We start from the raw sequence: 15241 nt of genomic DNA on the forward strand, positions 1-15241 counted from the left end.
TTATAATTAGATAGTTGCATGCATCCATGCCCTTCAACTAAGGATATTTCTGACTTTCTTGCAAATCTGCCTTTACCATTTCTCGATCTAAAAGAGAAGGAGTCTCTTTCACAACCAGTTTCTCTACATGAAGTTCTTAAGGCAATAAAGACGTTACAGCCAGTCAAATTGCCAGGACCTGATGGCTATGGCAATGAATTTTATAAAAAGTTCTTTGTTGAGGTATGCCCACTCCTAAGGTCTGTCATAACGTTTTAGACAATATATCTTTCCACAATAATTAGAGAGGCTAATGTATCTCTAATTCACAAAAAAGGTAAAGATAAATATGCTTGTGGCCCCTATCATCCTGTTTCGCTCCTTAACTCTGATTTAAAAATACTGGCACGGGTGCATGTAAGCAGTTTAGAAGCTGTGCTACTGCAATCATTACCAAACTGGATTTATAAAAAAATTGCACTCTTCAGATAACATTCAAAGGCTTTAAAATATAATATACTTTGCTAATCATTCCAAAATTCCAGCCAATTTTTTTAAATTGATGCAGAAAAAGCATTTGATAGGGTGCATTGGGAGTTCATGTTGACAGTCCTACATACATTTGGTCTACCTGAGATTTTCATATGGTTTGAACAGGTTTCATACAATAACCCACTAGCTTCAATCAACATGAATGGTTACAGCTCTGAATACTTTACATTGGAGAGAGGCACCAGACAGGGCTGGCCACTCTCTCCACTTCTCTTTGCACTGGCTATAGAACCCTTGGCAGCAGTCATCCATGCCAATAATTCCATTAGAGGCTTTACTGTGGCAGGGAGGGAACATAAAATATAGTTTTATGAGAGTGAGTCATCTACATATAAAACACAACTGGAGACAACCCTCTATCATATTCTTCAAACTTTACAACAATTTGGGACACTTTCAGGCTACAGTGTTATTGTGGACAAGTCAGAAGCAATGACTTTGTACCAGAAAGTGCCTGACTCTGAACTTGTTTCCATTAAAATGGTCTGACTTTAATACTTGGATGTACACATTACCCCTACATTAGCTTAACTATTTCAGGCTAACTTTCCTCCTACTATTACATTGATTAAGGATGATCTGATGATCTGAGTCAATGGACAACTCTGCAGTTTCCTGGCTGGGAAGAATAAGCATAGTTAAAATTAATATACTTCCCAATCTGTTTGAAATACTTCCTATTCATATTCCTGTTCTGGTTTTTCGTGACCTACAGCGCAATATTTCAAGTTTTATTTGGAATTAAAGAAAACCAAGAATTCACTATGGCACACTGCAGCTTCCCACTGATGAGGGTGCAGTGGCTCTTCCAAACATTAAAGGATATTACTGGGCAGCACAGTTGAGACATCTTATAGCATGGTATACAAAGCAAAGGAATGTCACTGGCTGCAAATAGAGGAAGCGTTCGGCCTCCCTCTTTGCATCTCCTTCTCTTCCATTTTTGGATTACACACATATTCCTTCTAGGGCATTGAATCATCCATTAATTCGCATAACACTTAAAATATGGAATCTTATATGGTATCTGTGAAGGGACCACCACCTGACAATTTCAAGGTTATCTCTGATCAATTATAACCCTTCCATTCTCCCATCTATGATGGATGCTCAGTTTGGGGTCTGGAGAAACAGGGGAAGTAAATGTATAGATAAGCTGTTTGTAAATAATGTATTACCATTATTTGAGGCATTAAAAACAACCTATGGTTTGGATGCTCAGGATGTAACTATGTTACATAGATGTGGCATATGTTACAGATACTGCTATCTATCAAATTTGTAAAAGACAAATTACTGTGTGCAAAAAAGTGGCTGCCACAAGCCAATGAAAATATGCGTATTTTCAAACGGGTGAAATATGACCCCAGAAAAAATCCATGCCATAATCAAAAACTCACCGAACTTGGTACAATATTACATGGCAATGTTATGCTTGACTGTGGTGAAATTTGTCACCATTCTGACGCGGCATGGTGGAAATTGCATTGGTGATGTCACATTCAGCAGTGAATATCTACAGACGTGTACAGCCTAACACGCAGAGGACTATCGGCCTGCCCAGGGGTGTAGCTAGAGGACTAAGGGGGCGATTTTGGCACAAAATTCTGCCCCCTTTCTAGCCTTAAAATGTTTTTTATTGGACAAATCTGCATAGCAACAAATTGTTTTAACCAATAGCAGAGATGTTCATTGAGATAATAAACCATTCAATTTTTTTTTTAAACAAACAAAGGTTTTGTATTGATAAAAAAAATTACCTGTCTGTCTCAGAGAAGATGGGAAAAGATGGAGATGCACACTACATGAGAACGCATTTAAAGGAGTCAAATGGGGGATGTTTTGAACATTTTACTACTTCCGAGACCGGTAAAACTTTTTTAAACAAACTTTTTAGTATTGTAAACTTTTAATTTGGCACATTGATTAGTATTGTACACAGTTATGACAGCGATTTGGAAGAGGGGGAGGCAGAAGTTTATCACGGGAATGTAAATGCGAGGCGGTGACAGTGCAGATTAAATGTTTCTAGTTTATTTCCGCTGGTCAACCTAAATATCAGAATCACCTTTTCGACAAATAACAGATAAATTGACACAAGAGAAAGCTGGTAAGATTAATAAATAATAAATAAGTAGTAGAAGTCCGAGATGCATTTCCACACGGCAACCCTGACCAGCCGATTTCTCCGCAAAGTAGAAAGATCACATCTGCCCCGAGCTGAACACACAATCAATGCAAATGTACATGTACATTATTATTATTAGTAGTAGTAGTATTGTTATTATTAAATATTACTGGTAGTAATAACGACAACAACAATAATCTGTACATTTTGAAGATGTTTTTATAATAATTCAACACACAGCACAAGCCGATCGTCCAATTAGTTTCATTTTTGTTGGTTTGCGGTGTAATTCTGACTAGTTTCTAGACAGGTGTGCTACTTGCAAAACTTATTATAATCTCTTGAACAAGTATTTGTAAACATCTGTGGTTTTTGTATTTTAAAAAGAACATTCTGGTGATTCATATGAATATGATTTTTTATGTGTTTATAAGCCAGGTTATTTCTGAAAACTGGTTGTTTTGAAAATAAAAATGGCATCCATATAAGTTTAGTTTCTCTGCCAATGTACATTTCTGTATTAATTCCAAAAATAAATGAATTATAGAAGAATGAAGAATTACACAGTAACTGGTTTTCTTCCCCAGCTTCACCATTTAAGAGGAGTTTTTGTTTGTCAAAGGTTTTTTTTTTTTTTTTTTGGAGGGCTACAGATTGGTGTTTTGAATTGTGATTTGCACCCTGTTTTGTGAGGAGAGATCTTTAGACCAGTGGTTTTATTTATTTAAATGTATTCAGTGTAAACCTCCCCAGCATTTGTCTTGAAAATAACAAATCCAAAATAAAACCAGCCACTGTTTCCTTTGCACTTTTGTCTGCCTCCACTGTGTTCTGCCTGGGAAGCTGTGCTTGCAGTGTGAAAGTTCACAATATATATATTTGATTTTCTATCAAACACAGAGAAGTTCAGATCCAATAATGTAAAATCATTGTGTATTAGTACACTATAAACAGAGTTTATCATCTTGACATTTTGAGCTCTCTACGGGTGTGTTGCTTTTACCAAAACGTGGATGGTCTTGTTTTGATCAGTAGACCGTCTAGATCCAGAATGTCATAATTATCAATATGTTTCAATTAAAATACTACATTTGTGCTATATAAATGTTGGATTTGGCTTTGGTGCTTGTAGGTAGTTCGAAATGTTGGCGCTTCTAGTGTTAAGGGGTTAAATGTTGTTAAACAAAACGATTCCATGTTTTTTTTTTATCTCCAATTGTTTATTTGTACAATTCTTAAATTTAAGAGTACATGGAGATATTAAATAGTGTACATTTCAATAAAAACCTGAAACAATTTAGGTATTCTAAAACTTTTGACCGGTGTAGCTTGGAAGCCTTTAAAGTTGCAAGCAACTTCTAGTTTTAGTTTAAAATTACAACAGGACACATTTTTAAACATGGTCTCCACTGGGCCCTTACTTATGGTCCCATATAACTATTACTGTAGCAGCTAGTATCAAAACAATGAATTTACATAATTGTATGACATAAAGGTGTATCCTCTAGGAATGTGTGTATAGATATGTTTTTCCATTTTGTATGTGTAGATATGCTTGCATACTTATTTGTATTATATGTGCACAAATGTATTTTGCTAATATACATTTTTTTTGTTATTTACTGATTTGTTTCTAATAACTACTATATGTTTACATCTCATTGTATGTAATGTAGATCATAAACTTTACATTGTATTCCAAGACCATTCCAAGTTTATTAAAATAAAAGCACAATGAAGAACTAGACAGGAACAAACATATTTTGTCAAAAATCATTGACTGTCAAATTGTGCAGTGTCAGAGAGTGAAGGCCCAGAAAATCGTTGGGCAGTGCATTAAAAAACGCCTAGAGATTGCAAATTAAGGGCACTTCCAAAACGTTTTTTTTTCTTCACTCATAAACATACAGAACACTGAACCTTGAAGTAAAAAATGTTGAGGTTTTAATGTTTGAGTTTATGCAAGTTTATTTTTCAAGTGATTGAGTTATTTATTTGTTTTTTAAAGTTTAAAGATACAATTTTGATCATCTTGATATAGCCTATATTTAATCTGCTGTAATGTGAATGTTGATAAGTTAAATGGACTTTGGGTATGCGTCTTCCATAAATTAAATCTATAGTTTCAATGTAATATTAGTTTTATTTTATTTAATTCCTGGCAGTGTGTATTTGTTTGTGGGGGCAGAGGCAGGGTGGGGGGGGCATGTAAGGTTTCTGCCCCACCTTACAAAAATCCCACCAGCCGCCACTGATTTACATATAACTAAAGATCAGACTTTTTCCACTGTTCTCGGTTAATATATTAATATTAATTAATTAATTTAGCAGACATACACATTATATATATGCCTACAACTTACCAATTACAAATACATACAGACAACATACACTCACCTAAAGGATTATTAGGAACACCTGTTCACTTTCTCATTAATGCAATTATATATCCAACCAATCACATGGCAGTTGCTTCAATGCATTTAGGGGTGTGGTCCTGTTCAAGACAATCTCCTGAACTCCAAACTGAATGTCTGAATTGGAAAGAAAAGTGATTTAAGCAATTTTGAGCGTGGCATGGTTGTTGGTGCCAGACGGGCCGGTCTGAGTATTTCACAATCTGCTCAGATACTGGGATTTTCACGAACAACCATTTCTAGGGTTTACAAAGAATGGTGTGAAAAGGGAAAAACATCCAGTATGCGGCAGTCCTGTGGGCGAAAATGCCTTGTTGATGCTAGAGGTCAGAGGAGAATGGGCCGACTGATTCAAGCTGATAGAAGAGCAACTTTGACTGAAATAACCAATCGTTACAACCGAGGTATGCAGCAAAGCATTTGTGAAGCCACAACACGTACAACCTTGAGGCGGATGGGCTACAACAGCAGAAGACCCCACCGGGTACCACTCATCTCCACTACAAATAGGAAAAAGAGACTACAATTTGCACAAGCTCACCAAAATTGGACAGTTGAAGACTGGAAAAATGTTGCCTGGTCTGATGAGTCTCGATTTCTGTTGAGACATTCAGATGGTAGAGTCAGAATTTGGCGTAAACAGAATGAGAACATGGATCCATCATGCCTTGTTACCACTGTGCAGGCTGGTGGTGGTGGTGTAATGGTGTGGGGGATGTTTTCTTGGCACACTTTAGGCCCCTTAGTGCCAATTGGGCATCGTTTAAATGCCACGGCCTACCTGAGCATTGTTTCTGACCATGTCCATCCCTTTATGATCACCATGTACCCATCCTCTGATGGCTACTTCCAGCAGGATAATGCACCATGTCACAAAGGTCGAATCATTTCAAATTGGTTTCTTGAACATGACAATGAGTTCACTGTACTAAACTGGCCCCCACAGTCACCAGATCTCAACCCAATAGAGCATCTTTGGGATGTGGTGGAACGGGAGCTTCGTGCCCTGGATGTGGATCCCACGAATCTCCATCAACTGCAAGATGCTATCCTATCAATATGGGCCAACATTTCTAAAGAATGCTTTCAGCACCTTGTTGAATCAATGCCACGTAGAATTAAGGCAGTTCTGAAGGCGAAAGGGGGTCAAACACAGTATTAGTATGGTGTTCCTAATAATCCTTTAGGTGAGTGTATAGATTAGTACATAACCATTTCACTCATTAGCCCACATCATTCGTCATGGATCAGCAATTTTCCAAAGTTTGAACTTCTGATGTGGTCCAGCTTGTAAGAAAACATTATAAGACAAAATGTTTAAAGTTGGACAAGGGATACAAGTTATTCTTTGAGCAGTATATTTTTAACTATGAAGGTGAGTGTTAATTACATGTGGGGCTGCAGAACTGAAAAAAAGACCAAGTGTGTAAAATTAAACAACACAACACAAGAAGCGGAGAATAAAATGTATTAGCACTTTTACACAGAAAAGCAGAGAAGCTAGCTCTTGCTCTCGCTCCCCCTACTCCTCTAGACCTCATTCCGAACATCATCTCTGCGCCCCCCATCCCCTCACCTGCTTTCACCTGTACTGCTGGCAATGGTTTTTCAAACTGCATATTACAACACAATGAAGGTGATCTGTACTGGGAACAGTTCCTTTCTTTAGAAGTTTTCGACAGGATGGCTTAAAGTGCTGAGAGCATATGAATGTGCTTCCTTATCCTACTCTTACCCTGAAATCTATCCCTTCGTCTCTTTTAATTGCCTGCACTCACTTTCGAATTGTTTTGAAGCTCTAAGTTGCTTGGGAAAATACGGCAATTTGTTCTGTACACAAAAGGCATAAGTAATAATACCTTGCTTCTCGAACTTCCGGTTTCGTGAAACCATAAACATGAGAAGAGCTAATTCCAGTTTGGTATAAAACTGTTGGAGAGTCACAGTAGAGAAACAGTGAAGACACAATCAATGTATACACACAAACTTGCTTTTTGTTCAAAAGTGACTATGAAAAAGGAAAAGTTAAAAATGTGAAAATAAATCCATGATCACGGAATCAAACAATGATATGAATTGATCGCAGTCTGGTTCTATAATCAGGATTACACAATTATACAACCATTGTAACAGCTCTAACAACAATCAAGAAAATTTACATTAATCTATATAACATAGAGAAGAATGGCGAAATAAATAGAATTACAAAACCCCAGACAGAAACATAAAATAGGCTGAATACTTAAAAATATAAAAGAAGAAACTTTAACTATAGGGGAGCAGACAGCCAGATTAGCTGCAGAATATGCATCAGCCTGCCACAGCCCGAGGGACAGTGTGTACATACTGCATACACACGCTGAACTATCACAACTGATTGTTGCTTGTTTTACTCTGTTGTAGGCTACTTATGTTTTCCCCCTTTGCTTCTTTCCCCTAATCTTTTTGTGTATTTATTTTCTAATGACTTGTTTTGAGTTAGTGTAATTTAAAGACCATTATGTTCCATCCTCCATTCTCAAGGTGGTTTCTGTACACTGTGTTGTTTGGTTTCTGTAAAATGTGTTGTTGCTTTAAAAGCTTTAGCAATACTGGAGCATCACTGCCAATAAAGCACATTTTCAGAGAGAAAGAGTGTTAATAGAGCACTGTCTGGGACATCAGGGAGAGGGACTGACTGAGCGAGGGAGGGAGAGGGAGGAAGCGCACTTTAATTCAATACTAATGGTGAGTCTGGCTCATGGAACTCAGCTGCATGGGAGCTCTGTAATCATGGGAAATGTAGTTGAGTTATAGTGACTGTCACATGGTGAGGAACAGATAAGGAAAAACAAGCAATTAAAATCTGGCTCTAGGCAACTAATTCCCATGATACATTTGGGTGGAGCATCTAAGCACAGGCACTGGGGCTAATTACAAGACATGCTGGGAGCTGTAGTTTACCTGACAGGTAGGTGCTCCTGTATCTTGGCGATGAGGCCCATGGAGGGGTCACTGCGTGTGTACATGGTGGCCAGGATCGCTATGACAACAAAAAGCCAGGAGGAGGGGCTAGCAGGGTACACGCCTGTAATCACACTGTTCTGTAAGAGAGAGTTGGGGGGGGTTACTATAGTAAGTGTTTCAATCAGTCAGTGAGTGTATCAGTCATTCAGTCAATGTATTAAGTGTCTCAGACCTTGACCCTGATGAGCCTCTTCCGCCAGGACCGCAGCCCTGACAGGTAGACCTGCCGCAAGGCCTGGTGACTGAGTTGCAGGTCGATGCCCTCAGGGGTAATGGTAAACTGGAACGCCACCGCCTGGTGAGCCTCCGCCATGATACTGCCTCTGGAGAGAGAGAGAGAGAGAGTGAGGGATAGTACAATATCAACACAGTGATGCAGTAGGCTGACTGACTGCACAGTACACTACAGCACTACAGTAGAACGAGAGGGGGAGAGAGAGCACCACAAATTTATCAGAATAGGGGCGCATTTCCACGATTTGTCCACAACACAACAAGGATAAGCCACCTGTGACCAAGAACTTGTGACCGTAATGAAAAATGGACTAGGTCATTAGAAATGGCGGAGGTTGAAAATAACGTATTCGCAGCAATTCTGATTGTTATTGATGAACCAACAGGTTTGTGACGTATGTAATACTAACTATTGTCACACATATGTCAGAAGTCATATAACAATTAATCATGCAAAATATAATTAAGACTATATTACAATATACAATGCTGGTAGTTTGTTTCAAGTTTTTTAATTAGATTTTAAGGCAGTGTCAAACTTTAAAAAATGAAAAAATAAAATAAGTTGTTTTGAGAAATCAAATCAATCGCAGATCTGCACACCCAGACTTTTGGTAGATATACACAAAATGTAATGTCATGCTTTCTTTCATTAACTGTAGTCAGGGAATAAAATTAAGACCTGTCACCCACCAAATGTGGGTAGATTTAGCCAGTGGCAGGTAGATCTGTCAATCTTACAACCCACTTTGTCGAGTAGCCAACAAGTGTACGGGAACTCAATTTTTTTTTAGTTTGTCACAGCGTATTGGTCAATATGTTTCAAAATACAAACTAATTTGTTGACGTTGTAGTGTTGGTATGTTAGTTGATTTGGCAAACCACAATATCATGTTCTTTGAAAATATATGGCATCTGGACAACCTTCGGTCGAGAAGGACACATTTCATGAAGAACAATGAAGCAGAAGAAAGGTTCCTGCAGGTTAAGGATGTGGAAAAATAATGACTATTAATGAATTTTCATTGTTATAATTACTGACTTTGTAATGACCTAGATCACAGTGTTTTAGAATTATAATAGTTGCATTGACAAAGTCCATATACGCACAATTGGTGGAATTCTGCAGATCTGTGCATATCTGCGACCAATGGCATCCTCACAGAGAAGTTCAGCGTGGAAATACTTTGACAAAGTAAATTAAACACTGTTAAGTGTATAATATGTGCAGTGCAATTAAACTACCACAAATCTACAGCTGGCATGTTAACCCACCTAAAAGCCAAACACTCTTCTGCGAAACCAGCAATGACAGAAAACGAAAGAGGAGCAAAAACTACATTAATATTACATACACAGCCAGCTAGTACTATTTATTTTGTATTCGCTGTAACTCGAATGCACAGGTATGTTTCTGAATGCAGACCGGAAGTCTGTGTGTTGAGTGTGGTTTGGAAACGTGGAAAAGTAAATTGTTTATTCAAGTAGATTGCATAAATAAGCTAGAAAGATAGGTCTTACATATTTTGTATTTCGCTGTTGTGACCGTAAAACATTGCCACAAGGATGCTAAGGGATTTTAAGGAATTTTTGTTGCAGCTCATATTGCTAAAATGGCAATTTAATGAACAACATATTGGTCAGTCAGTTACAGCTGTAATTGCAAAATATTAATTTATAAACAAATTGTAACAACCTTTATAGTTAATTTGAAATTGTGACAATAAAAAGTAGTAATAATGTCGGGAAACAATAACCTCACCTGTCAAGTGATGCTTGTGTGAGACCTCAATAAAAAACAACAAGCTAACTAATTATAAATTGGAATTAGTATCAAGTTTTGAAATCAACATAACATACCATGTAAGCAGAATACTAGCCAACCAAATGTAAAGAATCAATGACAACATGAATGACTGTTTGAAATCGATGCTCCCACACACTGTTTCTAGTACCCCGTTTCCACTAGCCACGTTCAGGTGCACCTCCGCGTGGCCGTGCTGTAACTAAACTACACCTGGCAGTGTTTCCACTCATTGTCGTGAGGTACAGCTGCCCTAGGAAGTGACTGTGAGACATCAAAGGTCAAAATGCAGTCCGGGACACTCGGCATTCTGAGATTTAGCGTTTTAAACTGGAGGCTGAAATACCTCAAACATTAAAGTGCAATAAACTTTGGGCTGAAACATAGAGTATAGTCTTATAGTATGAGTTATACCAGATATTCAAAAGAACAAACCGCGACACATTGAAACAATATGTAAAACAAATGACATCACTTAAAATTCCATCTAGTTTAGATTTAAATAACCATGTTACTACTCCCTGTATCATGATCCGATTAACATTGACAATATAGCTTAATTTAAGTGTCTTACATATTCTCCCTTATTGTGTATCTGTGGGAGAATGAACTGCGTTGCATTATTAAATACAGTGCGCTGGGTTTAAATCTGTCCCGTGTAGCCGCTACATATCTATATCATGAAATATACAGTATGACAGTCACAGCAAGTTTCTTAAGCAAAACGAATACTTGTATATATAAATACGCCTACAACACTCTGGGATGCGTAACTTTAATAGTTTTTCCACAAATTCAGTGTTAGCATGTTTTCTCTGTATACTTCCAGCTTTATCAATGTCAGAATAAAATAAAGAAAAAAATAAATCGCACGTCAATAACATTGCGAGTGGCATCAACTTCTATTTCGAATGGGATTCTTTTAAAAATATCTTTGACATCGTAATCAATGGATGAGTTGTATTACTCGCTAAGTTTTGTAAGGTTGTAAGGTTTGTATTTCTGCAGTCGGTAAAGCATCTATACTAGTGTGACTACACCACATAAAGTGGGGGCTTAAATTCCCCATCTGCAGACTTAATAAGCTGCAGTAGCCTGGCCAGGAGTCCATTCTTTCATTTAACTATAATTGTTATATTTCCTTTCCTTTGGACACAAACTTTCCTTAGGTGCGGTAAAGGGATGTTGTATCTTTAAGGGGGAATGCAGTCTACACAGGAAATGACCGGCAAGGTGTCACATGGCCTAGCCTCTGGCTATATATACTTCATGTTCACAGGTGTTTGGGACGGTCATGTGTGGTTTCATGGTCATTTGTTTGGAACTGCTTTTGAAAGTGTGGAACGCCGGGACCCTGGTTATTTTCCCAACTACTTCAAGTTCAAGGGTACTCGGCAACATTGGACATGGAAAAACCATACTGCAAACAAGCCTGAAGTGTGTCCTGGTGGGTGAGACCACTTTGTTTACATTTGTGTTGTATATACTGGATGTGCAGGCTGGGATTGTTTTTGGGGGATTTTTTGCATTATTTTTATATGGGATAAACTCATCTGACTTTACTTTGTTTTTTTCCTTGGATTACAATGAGCCTTTTTGTTTCGAGACTTTTATGTTGATTTATCTTTATGGCGTGCAGTTTTTTTTTTTTTTTTTTTCTTCCTCTTTTGGACGAATATTTGCAGTGCCCTACCTCGCTATTCATTTTTTTTTTTAACCTTCTTTCCTTTTGCATTTGGTTACAAACGTTGATTTTCACTTTTAATAAAAGCCGAAGCAATTCTTTTTTTAATGAATCTGGTGTTACTTATTTTTTCTGGCAGTTAACTGGGTTAAGTGTCTTAACATTTAGTATTACCCTTTCATCTCTAAAGTTGATAGTGTTTCCGGGAAATTGTTACACTAGGGATACACAATATTGGATTTTTGCAGATATTCCATATGCCATATACACTTTTTTTTTTTTAAGCTTTGTCAAATGACTGAAGTAGAGGCTGCTGACAGACTTTTGCCTGCGGCTTTTTTTCTTGTCTACTTTTCAGAAACTCTTCATGGTGTTCAGGATGATGGCTCTTAAGATGCATAATTAAATTGGTAGTGTTAAAGGAGTGTGATTTTAACCCTGCTCCCATCACTGGTGCTTTACAAGCACTGCAAATAGCGATTTTGTTACTTCGAAATACTTCCATACAGCTGACATGCTGAAGCTTGTTGCTGGCACTCGTATAATAAACATTTAGCGTCATGGCGTATGCGAAGTTAACGCGTCACCTTATCGGCCAGGCACATCGGCAGAAATATTCATATTTGCCGATGCCAATAATTAACTTAAGTTTTTATCGGCAGATACCGATGTCGTGCCGATATCATGGTGCATGCCTAGTCTATACTTGGATTACCATTAACATATAGTTATAGCGATAATGAGGGATTACAAATATAATTTAAAATATACGATTCTTCATGCAATTGATCACATAAAATTTAGCCTCGGTTTTAAACATTGTTATAGTTTTAAGAGCACGGTTTTTAGCTTCCCCCTGTTTACACTATTTAAATAATTGAGATAATTTACAAGACATCGGGACACTTAATTTAAATCCAGGACGAATATTTCATAGTAGCGTGTATTTATAAGACACAAAAAAAGGAATGCATTTCGTCACGGCAGATTGTATTAAAGTCTGATGCAGTCCTTTCTCCAGCAGGATTTTCTGCTCCAAGAAATTAATCCTGTGTCACTTCTCCACCGTGCATTAATAACTGCTCCAGATGAATAGTTTTCCCACGGTAAACACACATTCCTTCTTTGCAAAAGTTTCCATCGCATCGAGATCGGCCGCCATTACTGTAGTTCCAATTTCCAAATGCAGTGGTGTTGCGCCAGGGACGTCAGAGTACCTGCCCTGGACCAGTTTGGGACTGAGCCGATGTACGAAACTGCCGCCTGAAACTAGTTCGGGCACAGGCGGAGGTGCAGCTGAGCCCTAGTGGAAACTACCACGCTGAGGTACAGCTCAATGTGGCTAGTGGAAACGAGGCATACTTGCAAGTATTATAATTCGATAGAATGCAATGTTTTGGTCAAAGACCTTCTAACACTTGGAATTAGAAACAGTGTGTGGGAGCATGTTTTTTCTATCCAGATTCTTTTCCCTCATACGCACCTGTCTAAGAGTCTATACAGGTGTGCAATTAGCTTTTGTTATTGTGATTTAATTATCTGAATAAAAATAATGTTTTAACATGTTCACAACACATTTACGCACTCTCATGCATTTTTGGTGAGGTTTACCTTTGGCTGGTAAGTTTTTTTTTTTTTTTTTTTTTTTTTTTTCTCCTTCTACCAGACACTGTTGCTAGTGGCCAAAAATGTTAATTTTATCCCCTGATTGTAGTTGATTTAACTTTGCTGCATTATATGTCAAGACCCCACACAATGCCTCTCATTATGCGACCATGAACCAAAAGCCATGTCTTGCACTTGGTTCACTGGTTCAAATGATCTGACTGGTTCCAGTGACCACACCGCAAAAACACGCAACCATACAGCCCGATGACCTGGTCATAGTGCGAAAACATACATCAATCTAGGGTATCATTTGCATTTCCCTCTTGACTATTTATTCTTGGTAGTCTGAACCGAACTAGCACCCTGGTTAGAACCAATAGCCTAGTAAACGCAACGGAAGGAAACTGACAAAACGGGGAAATTATCAAACTTTTGCAAACATGTCCAGAATATCGGTCCATGTCTCCCCTCCCAATTCCACATGCTCCTGTAGTGTCTCGTTCCCAAGCTTACAGCATTAATGCCTGCATTCTGTTTTCTGTGTGAATGGGTACATGCCTGCAGTTTGCCAGCTTTCAAAGGCAGTGTGAATGGGGGTACAACAGGAAAAAAGCAGGCAAACGTTGCCTGTATTTTTCTAGCATTTCAGTGTGAAACTGTGACAGACTTTGGGGCAGGGGTAGAGCAAGGGGTTGGGCCACAGGGGCACTGGCCTCTGTTGAAATCTGAGTGCCCCCTCCCACCCAGTCACTCCAAAATGTTCATATAATTCATAGTCCGTTTCCGGTGTTCATTGTCATCTGGACAATGGGGTACGTTAGTTTATTTTGCCAAAGTTTTCATTTGAGTGAACACCCAGCAAGAATCGAGGCAAGAGAGAGGAGTTTAGTTAACACCCATGTTGCTGTTGTGCTCCGCTCCGCATTTACACAGCTGAAGCCAGACTAGGGTTGTCAAAAATACAGGTACTTCGATACTACCGCAATACCAAATTTCAGAAATGGTTCTAAGCTATGCATTCGGTAATATCAAAGTATCGGAGCACTCTACTTGTGTAACAAAAATTGTGTGATTGTGTCTTTGTGTGAAGGCTTTTTGTCCGCGCAGTGACGCCATACACCTCAGGTGGAAACGGAGACGGCCGATGTTGTAACCAATGGACCTTATTCCCGCTCTCTGTGAAAATGAGGCTCTGAAAGCATCAGTTCCGGAAGTGTGATAAACAAACGTGTATCACTGTGTTCCTAGCCATGGGAGTGATTCCCTTCATGACGGATATAAAGCTCTGTCATTTCACAGATTTCCAGTAGACCAACAAAAGTAAAGCCTGGATTATCACAATTCGCAGAGACACTGCACCACTTTCCTGTAGTATTTCTGTTCAATTTGGTATTGATTGGACTGATTACATTCAGTGAGGTCTTAACACTAGAACCGCCGAGATTTTGTATTAAATGCAACAACCGCACCCGCAAAATGTGTCTCTGCTGTGTAACAAAAATGAAAAATAAACCGTTGGATTGAACTTAATATTTTTACATATGAACATCACACATTTTCACGGCACCAACAATGTATTTGTCTTATTTTTCAAAATGAGTGCATAAAGGCTACATAAACATGAACAAACAAACATTTTACACTAAACTTTGTAAACTGGTGTAGAAATTGGTATGCACATATGCCAGCAAAATTACAATTAAAAAAACAACCAACCAGTTATAAAAATAGCATAACATTAAAATATATCCTCTTATGCAATGTGAAAGCACTTGGAAATGGGTTTCTGTCTGTATACAGCTGCAGGAAGATGCTTTTCAACACTGCAG

At 38.2% G+C, this 15241-nt stretch overlaps 1 protein-coding gene across 2 annotated transcripts in view; it reads right to left on the reverse strand.

Moving 5' to 3' along the window:
* LOC136752962 (carnitine O-palmitoyltransferase 1, liver isoform) overlaps nucleotides 1-15241 on the reverse strand; it is a 52521-nt gene that overhangs the window by 17611 nt on the left and 19669 nt on the right. For both annotated transcript variants that reach the window (XM_066708709.1, XM_066708708.1), the window contains exons 2-3: nucleotides 8255-8405; nucleotides 8020-8159 (exon numbers count right to left, since the gene is read on the reverse strand). In XM_066708709.1, the coding sequence (XP_066564806.1) occupies nucleotides 8020-8159; nucleotides 8255-8395 (281 nt within the window). In that variant the 5' untranslated portion in view covers nucleotides 8396-8405. The remainder of the gene's footprint in view (nucleotides 1-8019; nucleotides 8160-8254; nucleotides 8406-15241) is intronic.

This window comes from Amia ocellicauda, chromosome 7, assembly GCF_036373705.1.
Source record: "Amia ocellicauda isolate fAmiCal2 chromosome 7, fAmiCal2.hap1, whole genome shotgun sequence".
In the NCBI taxonomy this organism is placed as follows: Eukaryota; Metazoa; Chordata; class Actinopteri; order Amiiformes; family Amiidae; genus Amia; species Amia ocellicauda.